Raw genomic sequence first — 26328 nt, 5'->3', positions numbered from 1 at the left:
TACCAGTCTTTGTGCTCAACTATAGGGTCTTCTATGTTTACATTCACCAGTTTCAATCAATGTAATGGCAGGGAGAGGATTTTTAAAAAGTTGTTTTTCTTGCCCTAATTTCCCACTGCATTAATTGCATCTCTTGTGAAAATACTGATTGAATTCTTTGCCACAGCAGATCAAAATACCAATAGGCTATCCTTTAGGGGCTATAGGCTAGTTATAAATATAAACATTGAGTCTTTACTCATAAGCCTACAGATCCCAATTCCATTCGTTGCCAATTAGCTAAAGCCTGTCTGCAAAATGAAGCCCATTCAAACTGTTTTTTCAGTGTGATTTTACTGTGATTCAGTGTGTAATTTAACCACCCAGCATCTCCTGTTTGTCAATAACCGGACCTCCCTACGCCCAGCGCAGACAATGTGGGTCATGGGGACAGCGGGCCTGCAGAGGTCAGGGGGGCCTGCTTAGAGCCAAAGCTCTGTGGTTTCATGTGATGGAGAGCGGGAGGCAGAGCTTGTGAAATCCCCGTCCGCCTCTGGCCCTTTAAGACGCACGGATGGGTGGGGGCCATGGCGCGGGGAGCGGACGGAGCATCTTGGCTGCAGTGTTTTTGTCTCTGTCAGAGAGCGCCCCTGGGCCGAGGCGGCTGAGAGGATTTACAGAGGACAGGTAAGAGACGACACTAAGTTACAATCTGCCTTTTTGCAAATCTGGCGTTGTTTTTGCACTTGAATTTGTTGCACTGTGGATGAAGCGCATGGCTCAGAGTCTGACTTCTTTGTAAAGCCGCGGACCAACCCATTCCGCTCTCCTCTCCTCCCTGAGCGAACTAACGGGGTTTGGAGCCGAAAAACACGCGGCTTTAGTTTAACTCACATTTCTCCTGCGCGTTGGAGTCAACGTGTTTTTGATTTTGCACTAGTTTGGCTCGAGCGTTCAGAGGAATGTCAAAGCGAGACACGGTGCTTCGCTTGTGCGTGTCTTTTTGTTCAGAGCATCCCTGGGTCAGGGGCAAATCTGGTCATTAAATAGGCTCCCACAGTAGCTTTAATAAAATGTAGGCCTATTTGTATTTAGAAGCGTTAGACTGGTTTGGGCAAAGGTCTGTGGGAAGGCTAGTGTTCTACTCTATATGTCCTCATTTGGTCACGCTGGTCTAATTGTTTCCATAGAGGAGCTGTGGACTCAGCGCCTTTTCATGGATATTACCGTCCACTTTATTATTAATACTTTTTATGTTTGGAGGAAGTAAACTATTCAGATGTAAATTACTTTTTGTTCACCCTAAGTTTGGGTGTGTAGTTTTGTGATTGCGTTTCACATTTATTCTCCTCTAGCCTGTTGTGTCTACTGTAACAAAACCTCTGCTGTTTGTTTGTGAAGACATTTCTGTTGCAACCAAATAGTTCACTCATTGCACAAGAAACCAATATTATAATTTCATTAAAATTTTGAAAGAGAAAAATGAGTCTAAGAGCTCAGGGGAGAGGGTGGGTCCGCGCTTTCTGCGACTGTTCATTACTTCCAGATGTTCATCAGCTTTTCCTTGTGCGTCTTGGCCACAGATTTGCTGCTGCTCTCTTCGCTTAGAGCTGGTCAGTGGTCACCAGAGGCCAATTCATATCCTGATAGGACTGTATGTTAGGAGGTCAACGCTGAAGCTGTATTTTTAACTTTTAACTAAAACAAAACTATTCTTGGCCATCATTTTTTTACTTGATTGATTTGTCTACTCTGTTGACTTTCACACAAAGTAGCCTAGAAATAATACAACACAAAAGCCTAGCCTATATTTCAAAGATGTCAAAATAACTGGACCAAAGTGTGCCAGACCATTACAAAAAATGGACTGACTTAGAATTAAACCAGGACTAATCTTGGACTAAAGCAAATACACAATGACTTAACCATAACTGTTAACAAGGATAAAAAAGACTTAAACCAGAACTAAACCAGACCAAAACTTTAGCACATTTGCACATCACATCAGGACTGAGTATAAACTGGGAACTAAAGCCGGAACTAATCCTAGACTAGACCAGGACTAGACCAGCACCAAACTAAGTCTACTTCAGGATTAAACTAGGCTCAAACCAGAACCAAACTAGACCAAGTGACCATAATAGCGTAACAAAACAATACAATCTGTGTGCACCAAGAATAAGTTTAAAGTGCTACATTTTGAGACCTGATATCTTGGTACTCTGCACACAACTGTTGCTACTTTGAATAGCCCTGCGCGTTTGTTGGTTTTCAGATAATGATCATTCTGGCAGCAGTATTTGGGGATTAAAAGTAGCTGGACTTGATGTTGTTTTGATGATGGACGGGCAGAAGTTGGCAGCATGTGGGAAAGTGCAGTCATCATCAGGCTGTTACTCTAAAATACAATACCCCAGTGTGAGGGCGGCCGCTGCTGTTGTGTAATGACTTTCTCACTGAATCAAATCATGTACGAGAAGAGCCAACCACTGGACCAGCTGCAGCGTGATAACAGACAAGTAGGACACATTTAAACGAGTTAAAGGTTCAATATGTCACTTTCCTGCTAGTCTCCATGATGTTATTGCTTTGCCTAGAAAGTTTCAAAGTATGGCATTAACTTTTCTATCTCGCATTTATTAAATTCCAGGTGTTTCTATTGCGAAATATCTTATAAAAATGCATTCTTATGGTGAGCAGGCTTGCCTTTCCGCAGACCTGGACTGTACCTCAACCTGGACTGTACTGTGGCATCACCTGCTTGTCTCCATACAGATAGGTTTAATGCCATACTGTGTAATGTATAAGATTTCCATGGACACATACAGGTAGTAGACCTCTTACCAGAAAAGTTACATAGCACGTCTTTAAACAGTCAGGATTAACAGTGAACAGCCAAAAGAGACTAATAAAACATGTAGTTACAACAATCTTTTCATGACTTTTGTTTTTATAATTTAACCTCATGCAGAGTCTTGCATTGGTCTTGGTTTTACATCAGATGCATTTCCTGAAGCCACTATTTTTATCATCTAGTCCTGGAACTGGAAAAAGCTTTACATACGTTTAGACTTTAAAAATATATATATGATGTTAGCGATACTGTTGTCAGATTTAATAAAGTTACAATTAATTTGATGACCACTAAAAAACATCTCAAAAAGTTGGGATACAGCATCAAAAAGTAGCACCTCTCATTTAAACAGCAGCAGTGGGCATTTTGGCACTAATGGGTTTTATTTGGCTACACTTTTCTAAAGCGTTTTACTGCCTTCATTGCCTTTACTGGATCATGTGCTTTTACAAGGAATAAGAACTTAAACAAAAAAAAAAGTGCTGAATTAGCTCTACTTAAACCAGCCTTTTATGCTAGTGAGAATGGCAGCCACCAAGGAAACCGTATTTATACCAGTAATTTTATAGGAGTGCATTGCATTTCACCATTTGTGTAAGTGTTCAACTCCTGAAAAAGACCCCGAAATGGAAAAAGTGGTTTTCTGCGGCCTTTTGAAAATACAATATGGAAGTATCATTACAGGTTTTATTAGATATTACCAAATTAATAGACAGACCGTCACACAGTCCCTACTATTAGTGTGAGTCAGTTTTCCTACTGTAATTTTCCAGATGTGACATTAGCACCTGAAGACAGTGACTTCATAAATGATTGATACCTTCCTGTCCTACACTTATGAGTAACTGTCAATAAAAACTGCCAATGTGACAAGATCCTTTTGACATTTATGAAAACAATAAAAAGTCAGACTCAAAGGGCCCATATTACACTACTTTCTAATCTGTTATAATATTGTTTCCTCATCACAAACACAAAAGACCTGGAGTTTTGTTTTTCTTCATTTACACATATTTAACACACAAACTCTGCGTATTTAGGCTGAGTTCTTCTTTCAAACAAAACACTCTTTTCCACTTTGTGATGTCATGTGGTAATACAGGAAGTGCTCCACTGTGTTTTTAAACTCCATACACCTTCACTAGAATCATTTGGATCATTTCAGCCCTGGAATTTCCAATCTTTACTGAACTAAATTTAAAGTTAAGCTGTTAACAGAAAACCACCACTTCATGACATCACAAGCTGGATCAAAGCATTTTGAGATTTGGAAATGCAGACAGACTAATAATATTAGGATTACTCAAAACATCTGTGAATGAAACAAAACACAACTGTTTTTGAGAAGGTAACAACATTATCACATGGCTTAAAGCTCGTAAGACTCCATTTTGTAGAATATAGGACCTTTTATAACAAGACAAATAAGATTCAATTGAAAGTAAACACCATAGTAATAGTAGCTGTGTTCATTAATCTATATAAACAAAGAGGCGTTACTTAAGGCATGTGCTATAGTGGCACAGTTGGGGTCCAGAGAGATCAAAATACCTCACATACCAGACTTGACATGGTTTCTCTCCATTTACAGTCAACGGGGGTTTGTGGTAACATGAGAAACACCCTTTTTGCCATTTTAAAGAGCCCATATTAAGCTGTTTTCTGAGCTATGTTATATTGCAATTTCCTCATCAAAAACATCCCCAGAGTTGTGTTTTGTTTCATTCACACATGTTTAACACACAAACCCTGCATATTAGAGTTCCTCTCACAAAAAGAAAACACTCTGTTCCACCTTGTGATGTCATGTGGTAATACAGGAAGTGCTCCACTGTGTTTTTAAACTCCATACACCTTCACTAGAATTATTTGGATAATGTCAAGCCCGGGAATTTCCAATCTCTACTGAACAAAAGGTAAAACGTAGCTTTTAACTTGAAAACTTCCACTTCATGACCTCACAAGATGGAACAGAGCATTTTGAGCTTTGGAGATGAAGACAGACTAATAATAAAGGGTTACTCAAACATGTGTGAATGAAACAAAACGCAACTCTGGCAGTGTTTTTGAGACGGTAATAACATTCTAACGCGGCGTAAATCTCACAAGAGTCAGTTTTGCGTAACATAGGACCTTTAAAGTGAATTTAAAGTTCTCATCCGGCTATACGTTTTGGTGGTAATTGGTCGTTTGCAGATGTCCAGATTTCCCCTAAGAAACCCTAGCTTCCTCTTCGGGAGAGTAAATGCGTATATCAGGTTAGCAGCCCGTTGCAGCTGGAGACTCCTTCCTGAGGTTTTCTTGACAGTGAGGAATGTGATTTTCTCATTACAACATGTGGGCCTGGGGGTGGCGAGGGGTACAGGGGGGATTGTGAGTTATAAAGCCCAATTTGGTGAGAGAGGGGACCACACGCCGGGTATTAAAACGGTTTAGTGACTCTTAATGAAATTACAGCCTAAACCTGCATTACACAAATCTGTCACTGTCCATGATTCACGGCTGATAATGATGTTTTGGTAGTTTATCCCCGTCTGTTGTCTGTAGAGAAATGCTGAATGGACCAAAATGGCTACTTAAACTTAAAAAAAAAAATGTATTATTGCTTTGCACGGAATTTCACGGTATGGCGTTAAACTTCCCTATCCTGCCATTGTGTTTTTATTGCTCAAAAGTATACAGAAAACATGCATTCTTAGCTTGAGTGGGTCACCGCTCCACAGATATAACACATAACTTGGCCTGATTGAGTTATCTGCTTGTCTTTATGAAAGTTTTGTTTAATGCCATACCTTGGAACATTCCAGACAAAGCAATAACATCTCAATGGGGGCATCTTCACCAGAAAAAAGTTACCAAGTGCAGCTTTAATGGTGTTATTTAACTCAATAAGCACAAAGAGTAACCTAAGAACTAAGTGTACTATATTTAATCAAAACTAACAGATACCAACATTAACCTTGACACTAATTATAAGAAAATAAAGTTATGTTGGTATAGCATAGATAGACTTAACATAAACAAACAAAATAGATATTGAGAAATCATTTAAACAGAAGTATCGCAGTATCATTTGTGCTATCGCTTCAACCCAAGGCCAGTTTATGAACTCAAACAATATCCAAACTTGTAGTCTCCCAAAATCAACATAGAAAATACTTTGTAAAAGACTGTGTCAAAGATTGTCTCAAAATAGTACGCTATTTCTAATAAGCAGGTATGTTTTCACAAAGCACACAAAACATCACAGTTTACATATCGACTTCTCAGACCATTTTCAGGTCCAAAACAATTAAATAAGTCAGTGCTTTGGCAGTATCCACTTTCCAACTCCTTCGCAAAAATAAACAGTGGTAAGGACAACTTTGGTCTAATGAGCAGAAGATAAAGAAGTTACATTACTCCCTATGATGGTATGTAAAAAGATAGACAAAACCTGCGTTACTGTTCTAAGATGGCTTTTACATTTCAACACAGCTTCATCTAGACTGATAATCTAACTCAAGACAATTTAATGTGGTTAGTTGTAATGTCATTAAAATGCATCAATGTTTCGCTGTTACTCATCTTAATGTCTTTAGTGAAGCAGCTGGTCTGAGTGAAATGGGAAGTAATTGGTAAAACCCCCTAAGAGGATGCAAACAGATGACTTCCTGTTTCCCGGTGTGCTGTACCACATTTTGGCCTTTTAACCCCGTCCTACCCCGCACCAGGTTTAAGCCATCCTCGGGGCATCTTCTGGTCTGTGTTATTCTTACCACTCCCCCTCTGCTCTGCATCAGGCTGATCCCTCCTCCCCTTAAAATACGCACACAGGAATTCTCCCCTAAATTACTTTTTTTCATTTTTCCGGTGCAGCTCCTTACCCCTGGACCCCACCCTCCTTGAGTTTCCTGTTATAAGTTCAGCACAATGACCAATGGCTGAAATGGAGCTGTTTACTGAAGCTGGAAAGCCCCTCCCTATAGGACTACTACAGTCGCCTGTTTAGGTCCTATACTAAAACCCTCCACCAGAAAAGTTCCAAGGTGCACTATGGAACTTTTCTGGTGGAGGGTTTTCATTCTTTCTTTCTACAAATCCATTAATCTTGCAAACGAAAAGATGATTTGTGCCAATACTACTATTTTCCATCTGCAGTCCCTGAGCAGGTGAACACACATTAAAAATACACATTAAAAGACCAACTTAGTTCATCATTAGCATCATTATTGCTTTGCCTGGACTGAAACAAGCAGAATGAGCAGCAAGCAGCACCATCGGGCTAGATCTGTGGAAAGGCAACCCTGCTCAGTTCATGTTTGTTACAGCTATAATTATTTTTAAAAATACAAGACTGATAAGTTTACTCCCACCATGCATTCATATCTCCATGGTGACAGCCGGTTTCATATATCCACCAGAAATCGCAATCTTCCCTGACTTCACTGTCCTCAATTTAAATGCCATATTGGGTGAAAAACATGTCTTGGCCAGCACAAGTACTTTGTGTGTTTCATATGAGATCATCAGACTCTGAAGCTGAAGGCCTTGTCTGTCAAACATACAGTGACGTATACAGTAGACCCATGACAAGCCGCCTTTGTTACTGCTACATTTCAGATCCTTTTGTAAGATATTTCTTCTATTCTTGGATATATTATACATTCAGAAGTGGCAGACTGAATTACGCCAGCTCTCGAGAAGATAAACACTACTATAAAACATTGATGTGTCTGCTCTGTGCACTTTATGTAACTAAAATGTCAAATTGTGTATTGTTGTGCTATTTTTAGGCAAGGAATGTGTAACGATAACATGCCTCTTAGGTGGAGCACTTTGTAAAATAAGTTCTTTGAAAGTTTAATGGCATCTATAGAATCCAAAGAGTGAATTTAAAGGTGAATTCTAAGTCATCACTGTTTTTGTGTTGTCCCATTGCTACAATGAAGATGGTTGTATTGGAAATGGCATCTGATGTAAAGACCAACGCAAAACAGATAAATATCTAGCAGCACTGTAAAATCTGTTGAGGGGGCTGAAATAAGGAAAATATTAAGTGAATCTAGCTCTAGGAGACTTTTTGTGTTGGCCCCAAGCTGCAATAATAAAAAATAGTTGCATTCAGAAGGGCATCTGACACAAATACTAAATAAATAATGATCTGATTAAATGAATAAGCATCTACCAGTGAAATGCTAGTGAAATTTGGTCTAGGCATTACCATATAGTGAATCATACTCAACTATGAGAGGAGTCATGGTCTTCACATTTGAGAACTTTCCATTAGCATCTCAGCTGTACTCTTAACCCCCTCTTCACCCCCTTCTCCTCCGCACTCTCTCTTGCACATTCCCGACTTCTGTTCCCCCAAATGGACTCCTCTCCGGTGCTTTCTTTGCTTCTTTTGCCTTGTTACTCCTGAGCTCAGAGGAAGTGACTTAACTTTTTTTTTCTTTCAAATCCTCTGGGAAAAACGCAACTTTTTTCCTGTAACTGCTTCTCCAGCCAACCTCAGCCTATTGCTTCACATTACACCATCGAAAACTCTCAAAACCCATGTGTCCGCCTTTAATTGACTTGTTGACAAACTGTTGCTACTTGTGCGGTGAGTGGTGTTGATCTAGAAGTGAATCATCTTTGTCAGATTAATCATCACGGGACAGACAAATTAAAAACAGCTCTATCGCTTGTTGTCCATATTGTTCGGTGCCCTCGCTGGGATAAATCAAGTTAAAAGCTACAGCTGTCTAAGTAAAGCTGTGGGAGTTTTTAGGCATGGAGTTGCATGTTTTGATCTGAAGTGAGTGGGAGTGGATGGGAGTATGGATTGTCTCCTGTAGTTTGGTCTCTGACAAAACTATTCACAATAAGAAATGAATCCACTGACCTAAAGGGCGCATTGAAATTCATCATCCTGGCTACTACTCACTGATTTACATTTGTGATATAGTTATTCCAGAGGTCCTTATTAATACCATACTCTTAATTTATCTGCCTTTATATAAAGGATTGCTGTACTTCCTGTTTCTTTTGCAACTTTTAGAGATAGTGATATTTATAGTCTTCTAGAAAATACTGGAATAGCTGAAACAAAAAAATGTATTGTCTATAATAACCTGCAAAAAATGTACAAAAAACTATGTAATCTATCAAAAAAAAAAAAAAAAAAAATGTCTGTGCATGTATTAATTTCACAGTTCATTCACTTTTGTGCAATACTAGATCAAACAAGACATTTATAGACCCACATCTTATTTATGGCAAAACAATAAAAAAAATCTGGGTATTCAAATTTGCTTCCATGTTGTCGTCTACGCCAAATGCCACTTTTCAGCTTTTTGTTTCCAGTAATATTCATATTATTATCACAGTATATAATTCTCACCACTCATCAACATGGACTGTAATATTTGTGTGTCTTTTAACAGATGTTTGTTTATTTGTGTGAGGTATTTTGTGTGTAAACCTCTGTTCTGCTGCCTGTGTCCTTCGCCCGTGCCCCTCCTTGCCTTATATTAGAACCAGCTGTGAGACTAGGCCTGAATGAATGGGTCTTTGTGATTTGGCTGACGCTCCAGTCCTGAAGGTCCACTGCTCCCCTTTACCCCTCCGCCCTCAGAGCTACTGGCTTGACAGCATGGGAAACAATGCACTGCCGACAACAAGCCCGGCTGTTATGATGTAAGGAAAGGTCACTTACTGTAAACAGGGATTTGGGAACATACTCAGATCAAAATTAAGTTGTTAAAACTGGTATTAATTAGAAACATACATACAGACTATTGTTGTTTTCTAATTGCTTCTAGTGCATACAGTAATTATGGCTGTGAAAATTTTGGCCCCGTCTTGCAGTCGTAATGAGTTGCTTATCTGCTTATTGACCAGATCTAAACCATGGAATTTGGGTGTGTTTTAATACTCTTTTTTTTCTTTTTTATAGTCTTTTTTTTTTTTTTTTTGTACATCTGGAAGTGGTTGAACGTAACTCAAAATCTGATCTGAATATTGCCGTTCTGTCCTTGGGCAAGACACTTAATCCACCTCACCCTGGTGTCTGTGTACATCGGTGTATGAATGTGTCTGTGTGTGAGTGGTTCCTTGATGTAAAGCGCTTTGAGTGCCTTGAATGTGGAAAAGTGCTATATATTTGAAAAACAACAAAAAAAAACTTTATAGCACTTTTCAAACTATGCTTCACTGAGTCAACTAGATCCACAACCAAATTCTGCATGTACAGCTGTTGATGATTGATTAGATTTATCCAAAGATAGCAGAATTTCATTTGAGTTTTTCCCCAAATACATCTCCTTATTCAGGCAGCCAGACCTCCCTGACAAAATATGGAGCTGAGTGTGAGAAGTATGAGAATCAGCAGACACAGTCATGGTGCTTATCTGTGGACAATGCACTCAGCAGTAAAAGAGCAGGCGCAGGCTACAGTGTCCATGAAGGGAGTGCATTATAAAGCCAATGGGAGCAGCCTGGTTTAAGATCTTAATAGATGATGTCTGTTGTTCCCACAAAAATGGAGGATGTGTGTACCATGCATTTGCTATTTGGATTTAAAGGGTTAACCAATCACATGGCAGCAAAGCCCTCAGTCTTGAATTCATTAGCTCTGGACAGTAAGAATGGAGCTTTCCTTTCGTTTTTTTACCAGATGTGCTGCAGTTCGATGGATACTCTGGGTTGGGTCTAGCGGGGGGTTGTATGTCGTTCACTTGAGACATGTCAGTCTTAACCACTGGAATGTTTTGAGATGGTTTTTAGGCTTTGCAACCCATGTTTACAGTCTGTGGGTGCACGCTTTTGTAACCTGTCATAAGTCTGTTTTTATCTCCATGTCAACATAGCTACTCCCCTTTAATGAACTCAGAAGGTCCAAAATCCCAGCATGCCCTTTGGTCACATGTGCCATGAACAGTATGCAGCATGAGAAACCGGATGCATTACTGCTCTTCCAGTTGTATTGGTATAATGCAGTTATTACATCAGTTATCATGCACAAATGTATTTATTCTTATGGACTGTAATTTCCTGGCAGTTGCAGGTTATTTTAGTAATAGTAATAATTCAAATATTTCCAACTGGTCTGATTGTAGGAGCCAACTTTGTCATCATTCCATTGTGAAAATTTTGAGGGGGTATTATTTTTATGCAACTGTCATGGATATATTTTTTTAAATCAATATTTTAAGCAGTTATTAGAAACTGTTAGGCTTTGGCAAGCTAACATTTGAGCGTTCAGAGGACATGAACACAAAAACTTATTTTAACTGGCCACTTGTACAACTAGAAGATCATGTAATTTCCTATTAAACTGACGATTTCTTTTTTTGTGTGTGTCTTTCAGGTTTTGGTACTAAAGAAGGGGCAGCAAAGGACTGGAGAGCCGAGGTCCTGTTCCTGCGGCTACAGTAACTGGTACGAAGTGGAAACTAACTTTTTCCTAATGCACCATCCATTTGTAAGCTTTTGCAGAATGGCATATGTTGGTAGATTGTGCGAGGCAGCGGAAAAATGTACTAAGATTCACAGCGTGTGGTGGGAAAACTGGTATTTCTGACCTAAAAAGCAATTATGAAGTCTAATCCTTTGTAATGGCAATAATAATAAGGTGACTCTTTGAATGGAGGCAGAATTTGATAAACTTTGTAGACCTGACCTCTCTGTTGAGCTTGGCCTTATAAAAAAGCACTTCAGGGTGGTCTTAAATCCAAATATAGACACAGTATAAGGAGTACACATGCTGTACATCAAATACAATGAGGGAGGAGTTTTTATTTTGCTAAAGCGTATATCCTTATCTGTGCATAAACTGTTTACTCAGCAGAAACAGATACCCACTGCCGCATTATAATAGTGCTATTCTTGTGACATCTTACAGGACATACCAGAAGTGTGTAATTTGTGCTGGCTGACCGGCATCATACCCCCTGCGGGCCGTGTTAGGCTTAATGGTAGACACGCTGTTAAACTTCCGCCTGTGAGTGTGGTATGTGACTGTAGGATAGGAGCAAGGGGTAGGTTGGGGTGGGGGTAATTGGTGGGAGCATTTGTCCTAGATGAAACTGGTCCTAGAAAATCGCCCAGAGGAGCACACTGGGTTCTGTTCTCAGCTCAAAGGGTCTCTGTTTGGGAGAGGGAGGGAGGTCAGCCACTCCACAGCACCCACACTTCAATGCAGATGTCCTATGAATGTGGTGTGGAAATTATTGACAGTGGCATGTTAGCTCACGGTGGTTTTTGAGCCAGAAGTTGCTGTCATGTTTGGCAAATGGTTCAGGAGGAACATACACAAGTTGATGTTAGCTGTTGTTGACAAGCTACAGAATTTAGGGTACTTTCCCACAGTTAGCCAAGAAGATCAACTTTAAAGGTGTACTATGTAACTTTTCTGGTGGAAGGCCCACCACATGCTTGTCACCATAGAGATTTTATTGCTTTTCCTGGAATGTTCCAAAGTATGACATTAAGACATGGAGATGATGGTGCATCATGCCGAGTTTACAGGTCAGATCACTGGAGAGGTGACCACACTCACATTAAGAAGGAGTGATTTTTGAGGTTTGAGCAAGAAAACACAAGAAACATTTAATACCATACTGTGGAACATTCCAGGCAATGCAAAACATTTCCATTGGGACAAGCAGGTGGTGTACCCTCTACCAGAAACTAATTTAGAAATATATATCCATAAATTGTAATGAACTCTGTCAACAGCATAGCACTATCATTAATTAAGCAAAAGGGAACCCACATGGTTTTATTTAGATTAGATTACAACCTCAAATAGTAAGTACAATGGTCTATTTGCAATTGTACTGACCTGCTCATTTCAACAGTGTTTTCAAAAGAAGTCAGGCCGTCTGAGGTAAACCCATAGTTTAAGACTATCGTCATCCCACTCATCTATTGTTTACAAAATGAAGTATTTCACTCACTTTTCTTACAAATTAGAAATGTGAATGTGGTGTGTTCAGGAATCAAGAGGAAATTGTCAGCCGTCCATGTCCACTGGGACGGGATGTTTGGTTGCTAAACTGCTCGCTGTAATTATACCTCATCAACTGTCACATGTCAGTGCTGTCCTCCGCCCTCCTGGCCTGTCTCACACCCCTCCCTGCTTCAGTCTGCAGCTTCTCACACGTCTAGAACTGGGCCGTCCCGCTGTATAAAGCACAGCACATCATCAGTCACACATTTCAGCCATGTTAGAGATAAAGCAGCTCACAACTCCTCAGTTATTCCTGATAAGTGATAAGTGTTTCTATCTAAAATGTGCACTCTGCATTCCTACTACATATAAAGTATATATGGTAACATAAGTTCAAAGGATTATCATTATTAACTCCTTTAGTTTGGTTAATCTATAGTGTGCTAAGAACATTTTATGACGTTTTGTGTAAATTCATCATTGGGTATCACTTTATAATAACTACACCTTAATTAGCCGTATTAGGGGTTAGGGTTAAGAGGTAGAGTTAAGGTGTTAATTAAGTAGTACTAAGCCAGTTCATTCAATATTCATCATCTTTGTTCATTCTTTATATATTAAGTCTATTAAAAGTGTAGTCAGTATAAAGTTGACCCATTATTGTATCAAAATATGTGTCTAGAAAGTAAACAATAATTGTAAAATGCAGACTTGAGTTGACAACAATCATGAGAGCATGGAAAACCAAGTTCAAGAATAATACAGGGGCAAAGATAGGAGAAATGAGTTTACAATCGACTCCAGAAAGTGAAAAACCATTCCAGGTCAAATTAGTCAGTGTTTCCAAGTGCCCTACTTTTTACAAGAGAGCATGCATTGACTGACCAGGGTCACAAGATGCAGAGAGAGAGACAAGGCATCCTCACATTGCGATTCAAGAAGTCATTTCACTATTCTTTCTCACAAATACTTTTTTTCTGTTTCAAAGTGTTTTTCACATGTTGTAGATTAAACATTACTTTCCCCTCCCATGCAAAGTGATGGCCTTGAAAGTTAATCTTTTCCTGTACACTGACTCACTTTCTGCTTTTTGTTTGCCGCTGAAATACAGTAATTTATTCAAAACCGACAAAATCTGGAAAATTTTATGGGTAAAATGAGGAAATGCACTGAACTTTCTTTACACAGTTCAACTAAGGAATCTAAGTCAGCAATGTGTAACCCCCTCCTGATCATCATCTGACTTTCTAAGAGCTAAATAAAGCAAAAAACAAAGAGAAACCAAGAGAAGTGAAAAGAGGAGAAGGTCCAGAGTCTTAGAAGAGCTGTGTGTAAACTCTACATCAAGAAGTGAAGTTAGCGTGCGCGGATGATTCCTAATAAGGCTGAAACTGGCAGTCTCAAAGCTCCGTACTGGAATAAGCTGCCAGGAAACTTTTCTCTGTAACTCCTCTCGACTGAGCGCTAAGAACAGCAACAAACACTGAGAAAATGAAGGGATGAAATTAGACAGAGTAACTGGGTGGTACAAATGATAATATTGGTCTAAATTAAACTGAGCGCCCGTGGAGATGAAGGAAATGAATGAATGTTTTTTGTACCGTTGTCTTTTGCAGGTAAGAGTTTGTGGGCGACTCTGGGACCGGTGGCCGCAGACGCAGGATGGCTGAGGTGTTGCGTATGGATCCCACTTTTCCAGGTGGGTTTTACATGACTTTATTGGAGCAAAGATAAGACATGTTACGCTGATTACAGATTAAAGGAACAGCAAAGTACAGGCTACAGGGCCATTTTGTACCTAATTTGGTGATTGTCTCGGTTTGCATAAATATACAAACCTTTTTTTTCTAAAGTCTGAGCCCAAGATTAGACACAGATTTCCGTTTGTTTGAACTCGATTTCCTTCCTTTTCAGGGAAACTCAACCCGCCTGCTCCCGCTTCACTTCATGGCAAGGAACAGGAGGCACCTTACTCAGTGGAGACCCCCTATGGCTATCGTCTGGACCTAGACTTCCTCAAATACGTCAATGACATTGAGAAAGGCAACACGATTAAGAAGGTGCCCATCCAGCGGCGGCCACGGTACGGCTCCCTGCCTCGTGGTTATGGTTATGCAGGCTCATGGTGGACCTCCACAGAGTCTCTGTGCTCCAATGCCAGCATGGACAGTCGGCACTCCTCCTTCTCCTACTGCGCCCCTGGATACCACACCACCCAGAGGAGCGGCTTCAGCACGGCACGTGTGGAGAAGACCCTCCTGGACGCTCGCAAGAGGCTGGAGGAGGAGAAGGACAACCGCAGGTTCTCCAACTTGGGCAGCATGAACAGCAGTGTGGCCGGCTCCAACACCTCCATCAGCAGTGCACAGAGCTACAACAGAGCACATGGAGCAGGGGGATCCTTCACCCCCCTGAGCTCAGGACTGTCCACTCCTGTCACCCCCACCCCCGCCCATCTGCAGCATGTGAGGGAGCAGATGGCCGCAGCCCTCCGCAAGATCAAGGAGCTGGAGGAGCAGGTCAAGACCATCCCAGTGCTGCAGGTGAAAATCTCTGTGCTCCAGGAAGAGAAACGGCAGCTCAGTGTTCAGCTCAAGAGCCAAAAGTTCTTAGGCCACACTCTGAGCTTTGGCCGAGGCCGTCCCAGAGGGGAGCTCTACATCGATATTCCAGAAGAAGATGTTAGTACTGGGGCTAAGGGCAGCAGTAAGCTGGCCTCGCAGCTGTCTCCCACATCTCCAGAAGCCACCAAACAGGACTCGGGCTGTGAGATTGAGGACACAGTTATTGTAGCTGGGGCACGGCTGAATGCAAAGAGGGAAGTGCGCACCATCGGAGTAGGACCAGAGGGCGAGCAAGGGAAAAGGCACGTCGGAGTCGGAGTTCACGAGGAGGATCTGGGGCTTGTCCCAGAGACTCAGGCCTTAAAGTCCCAGGTGGGACATCTGGAGGGACAGTTAGAGAGGACATTGCAAGAGCTGCAGGCTGCACAGAGATTGGCAGAGCAGGTTCAGAGGGCCCCTCTGGCAGAGCACCCTGTCATGGCCACCAGCACAGGCTGGCAGGAGCCAGCAGGGGGCAGTCTACACACATTAGTCAGCTTCACACAGCAGTCTGAGCAGAAAGAGCAGAGAACTGTGGGCATCCAGGTGTATACTCTGGAGCAGCCCACAGTGGTGGAGGTAGGCACACTGCTCCGAGCCCAAACCTGCCAATATCCATCTGCTCCACCAGAACCAGAGGTCCAGCAGAGGCAACCTGAAGGTCTGTATCCATTATTCTTATTTTCTAGATATCTTGATATTCAACATTTATTTACATTTTATTTTATAAAAAAAACAACATTTTGTGCCATTTATTTTTGTTGTAGTTCTATTAAATTAATTTAATATGCTTATGTTAAATGGTCAGTATTAACTTGCTCCCATTGTGCCTTCAGGTGGTCCCGTTGAGTTGCCGCTTGCTGTCAGTTCAGTCCAGGTACGAGACGTCTTGAAGAGTGAGCTGTCTACTTCAGTTCCTGTGGCTCTTCCAGTCATTGCTGTTGGTGCAGCAGTGAATCAGAGCAGCACCATCAACATAAAGGAACGGGAGGTTCAAATGATTTCAACTGCAGAAGTCCAGTCAGAGGAGAACTCCTCAAAGACAGGTAATGCATTATGGCATCACCTCACGTTGCTCTTATTTTAAAGAACGTGGCAATACATTTTTGTCACTGTGTCTGATTCTTTTTACAGCTTCACCCAATTCTTCTCTAAGGTCAATAATGAAAAGGAAAGCAGAGGGCAAACCAGGATCTCCTTCCACAAAGAAAAACCTACAGTTTACAGGAGTAAATGGAGGGTAGGTAAATGCCAGATTGCATTGTTTAAATTCAGTATATGTCTGTGCTTTTTACACCATTTCTGCTGTGTTTTTCTCTCTCAGTTATGAATCTACATCATCAGAAGACAGCAGTAGTGAGAGTTCAGATGAAGAGAGCGACTCCAGTGAATATCATGAAGCCAGAGAAAAACTGCCAGAATCCACAATCCCACACCAGCAGATAATGCACACACTAGAACAGGACAACAACAGTGTACCTCAAAAAACAGCCACAGACCCACCAGCTATCTGCCAAGGCCAGCAAACTCCCAACCAGTCTCCAAATGTGGACACAAAACTGCCAGAAGAAGTTGTCCATTCACCAGCACCGGAGACTATAGGAAAGACAAGCAAACCACTGCCACCCCCTCCAGACGCAAGCAGGCTTATTTCTAAAGATATTGTCAGCCAATCAGAGCTAAAGCCACACATCACACAAGAAATATCCACTACTATAACAACCACTGCATCCGAACAAGGATCTGAAAATATATCATATCCAGAACAACCATGTGTTATTGAGGCTAAGCAGCATTTAACTGTCTTATCAGAAACAGCTGTACATTCTGACCAATCTGAAAACCATTCTAGTCAACCAGAGTCTGAACCAGAAGGGGCTACAACCAATATCGGCCTACCACCACCTAAACCACCCAGGTAAACTGGAAATACATTAATATATTGTAGAAATTCTATTTAATAAACATAATAAACTACCTCACCCTCTAGAATTTATTCAATTAATGGTGTTTTTTTAGGTCTTCTCTCCACAGAGCTGACCTCAAACTTTGCCTGCTTGTTCTCTTAGATATATAAGTTTCATGGTATACAACTCTAGAATATTACAAGAAAAATATTAACATTTCCATATACACAAGTAGGTGGGGGACTCTCCTCCAGAAAATTTACATAGTGCACCTTTAAGCACCTGTTATATAATATTGTAACACAGGGAGTAGAATAACTACAAAAAGTGTTGGGAAATCCCATGCTCATGTACATAATATACTGTATATATGACTGACACGTGGTTTTCTGTGTCTTTTACCAGACTGGAGTTGAGTGACAGCCTCTTGTCAGCGTTGTATGCCCTGCAGAAAGCTCTGGGGGACCCAAATGCTTTCAGCCAACAAGAAGCAGTACGTGCTTGATGTTAAATGCCTTTCTATCAGGCTTTCTGATCTGGCTTGTCTTCCTGTATTTCTATTGCCTTGTGTTTTTTCTATATCGCTATATATGTCTTTTCTGTCTTCCTGGGGTTTTTTTCTTTTTGGCCTGTGAATTAAACTGTTGTCATTGTGTGTGATGCAGCGGACAGCTTACACCACCGTCCTACAGGAGTGGCTGCGTGTGTCCTGTCACAAGGCTGCAGACCCCCTTATGGTCAAAGGATACATGGACACCTTCGCCACAGTGTCCCCTCAGCTGCTGGAGTTTATCATCAACATGGCTGACGGCAATGGGAACACAGCCCTGCACTACACTGTCTCTCACTCCAACTTCCCCATAGTCAAACTACTGCTCGACACAGGTCACTTTTGGTTTCTGTCTATCTTCACTATTCTCTTCATATAATGTTGTATAGTTGTTTTTTTTAGTCTTGCCTTTACAATTAAAAATTTTGTATGTCATGTACTTTTGGGACAATTTTGAAGCAAGTCAATATCATATAAGTAGCCTTGTATTAGTAGTAAATGTTGTATATTGGATTAGTGATTAGAGTGTTTGCAAACTAACACCAAATTAAATGGTTCAGTTACAGCCCAAATATTGTGATCAGTGGTGATCAAAAAGTTTGCCACATTTCCTTCTGCCAGTGCTTTGAATATCTTGAAAAGTGCTATATAAATCCATAGTGTAATTATAGTCTTACTTTTAAAACTTGAGTGTTCATAAGTATTGTCCTGTTATAACTACTTTTTACTAATCCTTCTAACCCTGCTTTAATTTTACTGTTGTTGACTGTGCTCATTGTTCATTCTCATGACATCATTGTTATTGTTGTGGTGTCTGCCACACTGATTGACCTGGTTTACTGGACAGGGCTGTGTAATGCTGACAAGCAGAACAAGGCGGGCTACACGGCCATCATGCTCACTGCCCTGGCTGCTTTTCACTCCGACAGCGACCTGGAGACTGTGCTGCAGCTGTTACGCACTGGGGACGTCAACGCTAAGGCCAGCCAGGTACGCCCTCTACTGCTCCTCTCTGTCACTGCAATTGTGAATGCAGAACCTAAACTATGAATCTGGGTTATTCTGTGTAAGGAAACATGCCAAATTTCTTCTGGTTATTTATTTTCTGAACACAAGGGCTTGACACCAAAACAAGAGCAAAACAACAGCAGTCTAAACTCAATAGAGCCAGTCTCCAAATCAGACGAGAAACTGACCAATAGAAACTTCACATCAACTTGTCGGCATAGCAACCAAGTGTCACATACAAAAGCAGTTATATTAACAACAACACATACATACACAGACAACAAAGGCTGTTAACTCTGAACTAAACACATGATATCAGATCATTACAATACTTTATTGTAACATCATAACAAAAACTTTATTAATACTCTATCAACAGTGATTCAGAATTATAAATGTAAGCATTAAAAATAAAAGAAATTACCATTAAAAGAGAAGAGTACAGAATAAAAACCTTTCAGTCATATTCACAGCTAAACAGAACTCTTTCGAGCCTGAATTGAAACATTTTCAAAGTAGACGCCTGTCTCACATCTTCAAGAAGACTGTTCCAGGTTTTAGCTGTGTAAAACTGGAATGTTGACTCTCCATGTTTAGTCCTGACTCTGGGCCCCAGGAGGAGGCTGATCCCTGAAGTCCTCAGAGTGCGAGATGGTTCATGTGGCACTAACATGTCAGAGATGTTCTTTGGTGCTGGTCCATGGAGAGACTTGTTCACAAGCAGAGCTGCTTTAAAGTCTATTCTCTGAGCCGTAGGAGCCAGTGCAGAGACCTGAGCACAAGACACATGTGTGAAGTTGTTCCTTGTTCTAGTCAGGACTCGAGCAGCAGCGTTCTGGATGTAGTGTAGCTGTCTTAACGCTCATTTGGAGAGGCCAGTGAGCAGGCCGTTACAGTAGTCTAACCTACTGGAGACAAATGCATGGATAAGCCTCTCTAAGTCTGGTTTTGACAGTATACCTTTTTGCAATGTTTTTTAGATTTTAAAACACTGCAGATGTTATTGATCTGATGGCTGTTAAAGTTCAAGTCTGAGTTCATTATTACCCCTAGATTTCAAGGTTTTAGAGAGAGACTGGAGGGGACTGCTTACACTTTCTCTATGTTTCTGTGGACTAAAGACTAGGACTTCAGTCTTGTCTGAGGTTAGTTGGAGAAAGTTTGATGCAGTGGCAGAGTGAATCCACTGGTCCATATTCACCTGCTGCCAGTGAGACATGGATCTGAGTGTCATCTGCATAGTTGTGGTAGGACACATTATTGCTGCGTATTAACTGGCCTAATGGCAGCATGTAGAGATTGAAAAAAGGGGTCCCAGGATTTTCACTTGGGGTACCCCATAGGTCAGGGCCATGCGATCTGAGACACATTTTCTAATTTCAACAAAGTACTCCCTGATTTCTAGATAGGACTTGAACCATTTTTTTTATTAATGAAATAGTTTGCCTGAATCATTAAAACTATGTGTTCATTATGTCTTTCTTGATACTTTATTAAAACTAATTAAATATAGTTATTATAAAGTCTAATCTGATCAGTAACTCAGGACTTTAGCTGTAACAGTGGTTCACTGTGGGACCAATATTCACAATTTGAAGTGATCCAACATATAAAACAATTCCTCGACATTTCCAAACAAAGCAACATAACCTCCTAGTTAGATTCTGAACACATGATCAACCCTAAGTTACACTTACATTCTCTAACAGTTTCTATCCTATATTTAAAATTTCACTGTACAAAATACGGGTTTATTTGTCCACAGGCTGGTCAGACGGCTCTGATGCTTGCGGTCAGTCACGGTCGCGGGGACATGGTGAGGGCGCTGCTCTCCTGTGGGGCTCAGGTGAATATTCGAGATGACGATGGCTCTACTGCTCTTATGTGTGCCTGTGAACATGGCCACGTCGATATCGTCCGCCAGCTTCTATCTGTGTCTGGCTGCGACGCAACTCTCACCGATAATGTGAGTCTGCAGCTTCTGAACCTATGTCCTTGTGTAAGAAAGTCAGACAAACTTACCATTGTTGGCTTTGACAGGATGGCAGCACTGCTCTGTCCATCGCCTTGGAGGCCAGTCAGAACGACATCGCTGTGCTTCTGTATGCTCACCTCAATTTTGCAAAGCCTCCTTCTCCTGTAAGTGATCACATACATTGGGTTCTAGGTTTCGTTTTGCTCAATTTGGTCCAATTACAGTAACTATTTTTTAGGTATGATTTAATGTCAGGGCTTGTACTGTTTGGTTTGAATCAAGTGACTGCACTTTTGTGGTCATTTTTATGCTCAATACATATTTTGTATGAAACATAAACTGAACCACATCATGTACAGGTGCATTTCAACACACTAAGGATAGAAAATATTGTCTGAATATTGTCATCCCTGACAATCCCAAAAATCATCAAGATATTAATTTTAGTCAATATCCCCCAACCCTAGCTGCCCAACCCCATTTTGAATTAGAATTAGATTGAACATAGAATAATTGTTTAAATGAGGAAACTCCCAATAATTTTACTTTGAATTAAAAAGGAGAAAATAGTAATTCAACAGTGTATTTCTTCCCTATGTGCAGGTTTCTCCAAAGTCTCCTCTCCTGGGCTCCTCTCCTCCATCGAGTGACTTAAAGTGAACTGCCACTTCTCTCCATTCTCCACTGACTGCTCATAATTGTCTATTTTTGTCTTTGTAACATGAAGCTATGAGTTTTTACCCTGTGTAACTTATGCACATCAATATGCCAGCTTCACTTGATGTTTTAAGTGTCCTCCTGTTTGAAGTCCATAACATTATTTGTGGAAATGTTACCTTCCAATAACTATGTTGTTTCTAGCACTGTTTAAACAGCACTTAAAGCCAAACTTGTTTACTGAAGTTAATAGTGAAGTGTGTGTAAACCACTTCATTCAAAATACATCCTTTACAATACATCAGTACATATATGTCACATATTTTTTCAGAATAGCATTAGTTTTATGTTTGAGTGTCATCTGTCAAATTCACAGAGATGTGTCCTTGCATCAACTGTCTTGGTGCTGCAATAGAAAAACTTCAGTTCAATACTAAAGCCAATTTTAAATAGTTAATTTACTCAAGATTATTTTTTATATCGTTTTTCTGTATGGCCTACAGTGAGAACAGTACTTTTTTACAGCCAGACTTTATAATAAAAAACATGTTCACCAAGAAGCCCAAATTTTATTTACCTTTCTGAATATAGACATAATGACAAAAACGTGGTACTTAGCAGTTTTATACATGAAGGTTTTATCAGTGGTATCTCTGGAAGAATTGTGTTTTGTATTGAGATTTTGTATGTTACGATTTTTAGAGCGTAAAAGAAAGATTGATAAATACAAAAGATACTGGAAAGATTTGGCAGGGATTCAGAAAGTTTCTCAACATGATTTGTAAGATATAAATGTAAGAATAATATATGCCTACGTTTAGAGTCAAATTTTTAAAGTAGTGTGTAAAGGCTATTGATGGATTTGAAATTTTTATTCTAAAAAAAAAAAGTCACATTTTTTGTATCCTTCGGTTATTGAAATGTTAAATTTTTTATTTAATATCTATCTTTTTACACATTTATAATTTTCAAAAATCTACATTTGTAATCGCACAGGGGATTTAGTTTGTCAAGGTTTATGTAGGATTATGTTTTTCAATGTTCTAAGTTGTGCATTTTGGATAATAAACACTATAAAATATATAAATGTTGACCGCATTGCTCCTTGAAACTGTGTTGTCTCTTGTCTGTAAAGTCTACCCCACTGAAGGGAGCTTGTTTAAGCAGAAGTGTAATTAATAGACAATATATACAATTATTGTGTAAATTATAATATTTCAAAATATATAACACAAAGTAAATATAAATTCATTATTAAATCATAAGTAAAATAAAGTACAGTTTGTTTCAAATCCTAAGCCTAAAGCTTATGAACCTACAGCATACTATTGGAATACCACACAACTATAAAATACACAAAATTTGTTCTTAGTTCAAATGTGTAAAGTAAAAAGGTTGTGCTGTGGTAAAATTACAGAAGAATCTTATTGCAACAGTACATGGTAATTGTTAATTACAAATATTCCACTCACCGAGACTGCCCTAATCAATATGAGCAGGTGACTTTGCATGTTTGTGTGTGCAGAGACACACAAATTCTTTATCTATCTTTGTCTTTTGTTGGCCCACCCAATGTTTTGATAAGGCTTGGGACTCCAGACATGAATATAGATTTCAAATCAAAAATTATGAAAAGGAGTTTAAGTTATGATTGTTGTAAACCTTTAAATGAGTAGGGGTGTGTGCTAGAGATACACTACATTTTTAAGTATCAACATAAACACATATATCAACAAGGCTAAATTCTGATTACTTTGAATAATATGGACTGCATCTCATCATTGCAGTGACTTCACAAGATAAGGCATCCTGGAGGTGGGTGTGTCTCAGAGACAATATAAAAACCCACCGTGTCTCCAGCTGTGACAAAAGCAGCTGTCAACTGTCAAGATGACGAGCCTCAGCGCCAAGGACAAAGACACCGTGAGGGCCTTTTGGCAGGTGGCCTCAGTTTACCATGATGACATTGGCAGGGAGGCTCTGAACAGGTAAGAATGAAATGGATCTGAATATAGTCTGAACTGAACAATATTTAACAGAACTTAACACTGGCTTATGTATTATCAGGCTGATTGCGGTGTACCCACAAACCAAGACTTACTTCTCTCACTGGAATGATGTCAGCCCTGGAGCTCCTAATGTTGTCAAGCACGGCATCACCATTATGAAAGCCGTTTCTGACGCAGTGGGCAAAATCGATGATTTAAAGGGAGGACTTCAGAGCCTTAGTGAGCTGCATGCCTTCACTCTCCGTGTGGACCCTGCTAACTTCAAGGTAAACGTCTTTCATGTCACTTAGAATGTATTGAATTAAGTTGTATTGAGTTGTTGTTGTAGTAGTAGTTGTTGTTGTTAACTGATTGCAATATCCTTTTGTGCAGGTCCTGGCCCACTGCATCATGGTGGTTCTTGCCATCAGGTTCCCTGATGACTTCACCCCTGAGGTCCACATGGCTTTTGACAAGTTCCTGGCTGCTCTGGCCCTGGCTCTGTCTGAGAAGTACAGATAAACAGTAACACCTAAATGAAAAGCTGCAATAAAGCAATAACAATGAAACAACTGTCTTCTGTACTTTCTTATTGTTTACTTTGTGTGATTATTTTATGGTACAGAGTATTTCACAAGTATATTTTGTGGAAATATTATGCCATACCAAGCACTTTACAGTTAATTAAACCTAAGTTAGGAGGCTTCCAAAGATTGGCTAAACTGGAAGTACATAAATTAACTCCAGTTTAAAATTATTTATTATATTTTTTCATACATTCGTAAAGTTATGGGATTTTCTGATTTCTGCAAGATTTTGAACTTTGGGTACAGTTAACATATAGAGTAGATACTCGGCCTCAAAGGTAAAACTTCAGTTCTCCCTGACATTGCGGTGTAGAATGAACAAAACGATAATATCAACCTGTCTAATATCTTTAATAATTACTTTGCCTCTGTGGGAAAACAACTCTCTCAAAATATACCAGGGGTTGCTAATTATAAGCACTATCCCCAGGGTCATTTTTCAAACTTACTTTGTTCAAACCTATCTGCACAGTAAAAGTGATAAACATCATAAAGCTGCTAAAATTGTATACAGCCAGTGCTGATAACATCTGCAGCAAAAATCATCAAAGCCATAGTAAATGAAATTGCCGAGACTTTGGCCTATACTATTAACCTTTCTTTAGCACCAGGCATTGTGCCAAAATTGACCAAGATGGCTAAACTAATACCCATATACAAGTCTGGGGATACAAATGACACTAATAATTACAGAGCAATATCGATTCTGCCAACTCTCTCTGAAGTATTAGAGTGGGTGGTACACATCAGACTTGTTCAATATTATAAGCATAACATATTAGTAACCTTCCAGTATGGTTTTAGAAAAAAACAGCACCATATGTATGGCCATTTTAGACCTTGTTGACAAACTTAACAATGCTTGAAAGAGGAGAGTATGGAATCAGAGTGTTTCTGGATCTTTCAAAGGCATTCAGTACCATCAGTCTTTTTGGAAAATTAATGCACTACGGTGTCAGGATCCATTATGGGTCCGCTTGAGTTTATTATTCATATAAATGACTTTGTCTTTTCCTCCAATGACATTCACAAAATAATATTTGCTGATGACACAAATCTGTTTATATCACATACAAATCTGGACCAGTCAGGAAAATTTCTAAATGAGCATTTGGTAAAGGTCAATACTTGGTTCAACCGCAATGATCTGTCCCTAAATATGAGCAAAACCTTTTTTATAATTTTTTCCCCAAAACAGACATAAATCCAGGGATGGAAATTTAATCATAAAATCTTTAAATAAAAAAAAATAAAAACCTTGATGAGCTGATTAAAAAATATTCAAAATCGTCAGTTTACTCTTTAAAATAAATGTCCTTCCATTAGAAGCACTGTTGACACTGTATAGATCCTTGTTTGAGCCTCACCTGAATTATTGCAATGTGATATGGTGTAATATGTATCATGCTTACACTACAAAATCAATCAATCAATCAATCAATCAGTCAATCAACGTTTATTTATAGAGTGCTTTACAACACTCAAGGTGATCAAAGTGCTTTCCAGTAAAATCAAATTAAAAACAAGTTAAAATCATACTAAAACTGTAAAATAGGAGAATAAAATAAAATAAAATACATTAATACAACAAAATATAAATAAAATAAAATTTCAGGTATAACAAAAGAAAGCCATAAGGGCAATCACCTGGTCCTTGCCAAACTCTCCAACAAAGCTCCTGACCATGCATGGCGGGTTCCATCCTAAATCCAGCACCCTGAGACTGTACGCGAGCCGTAACGAAGGAGGCCGAGGACTAGTGAGTGTGAGAGCCACAGTCCAGGATGAAACATCCAAGATCCATAAGTACATCAAGGACAGGGCCCCAACAGATGATGTGCTCAGTGAATGTCTCAGACAGTGCAGAGAAAGAGATGCTGGAGGAACCATCATGGAAGGACAAGCCCCTGCACGGGATGTACCAACGGAACATAACTGAAGTGGCTGATATCAATAAATCCTACCAATGCTTGAGAAAGCTGGACTGAAGGACAGTACAGAGGCACTCATCCTGGCTGCACAGGAGTAGACCTTGAGCACCAGAGCGACAGAGGCCCAGATCTACCACACCAGACAAGACCCAAGGTGTAGGCTGTGCAAAGAGGCCCCTGAGACAATCCAGCACATAACTGCAGGGTGAAAGACGCTGCAGGGAAAGCAAACATGGAGCGGCATAACCAAGTGGAGTCATAGTGTACAGAAACATCTGTGCAGAGTACGGACTGGAAACCCCAAGATCAAAGTGGGAAACACCTCCAAAGGTCATGGAGAATGATCGAGCCAAGATCCTGTGGGACTTCC

The 26328-nt window shown here is 40.0% G+C and overlaps 2 protein-coding genes across 3 annotated transcripts; both read left to right on the top strand.

Moving 5' to 3' along the window:
* Positions 1 to 562: 562 nt before the first annotated feature.
* Positions 563 to 22532, top strand: kank2 (KN motif and ankyrin repeat domains 2). Of its 2 annotated transcripts, XM_033971770.2 has the most exons (13): positions 563 to 666; positions 11169 to 11239; positions 14369 to 14451; positions 14667 to 16016; positions 16192 to 16401; positions 16490 to 16595; positions 16680 to 17273; positions 17668 to 17755; positions 17928 to 18147; positions 18660 to 18802; positions 20586 to 20786; positions 20861 to 20959; positions 21399 to 22532. In XM_033971770.2, exons 3-13 carry the CDS (start codon positions 14415 to 14417, stop codon positions 21453 to 21455), a joined length of 3105 nt encoding a protein of 1034 aa, XP_033827661.1. In that variant the 5' UTR covers positions 563 to 666; positions 11169 to 11239; positions 14369 to 14414; the 3' UTR covers positions 21456 to 22532. The 2 variants fall into 2 exon arrangements, with proteins under 2 accessions (XP_033827661.1, XP_055079513.1); XM_055223538.1 differs by lacking the exon at positions 11169 to 11239 and having other exon boundaries at positions 594 to 666; positions 21399 to 22522.
* Positions 22533 to 22944: 412 nt separating this feature from the next.
* LOC117375470 (hemoglobin embryonic subunit alpha-like) lies at positions 22945 to 23964 on the top strand. The gene is made up of 3 exons (XM_033971773.2): positions 22945 to 23440; positions 23520 to 23727; positions 23834 to 23964. Exons 1-3 carry the CDS (start codon positions 23343 to 23345, stop codon positions 23960 to 23962), a joined length of 435 nt encoding a protein of 144 aa, XP_033827664.1. The 5' UTR covers positions 22945 to 23342; the 3' UTR covers positions 23963 to 23964.
* Positions 23965 to 26328: the final 2364 nt, after the last annotated feature.

The sequence above is a fragment of the Periophthalmus magnuspinnatus genome, chromosome 8, assembly GCF_009829125.3.
Source record: "Periophthalmus magnuspinnatus isolate fPerMag1 chromosome 8, fPerMag1.2.pri, whole genome shotgun sequence".
Taxonomy (NCBI): Eukaryota; Metazoa; Chordata; class Actinopteri; order Gobiiformes; family Gobiidae; genus Periophthalmus; species Periophthalmus magnuspinnatus.
Note: the sequence above shows the minus strand (reverse complement) of the source record. Positions and strands in the feature narration are given on the sequence as shown.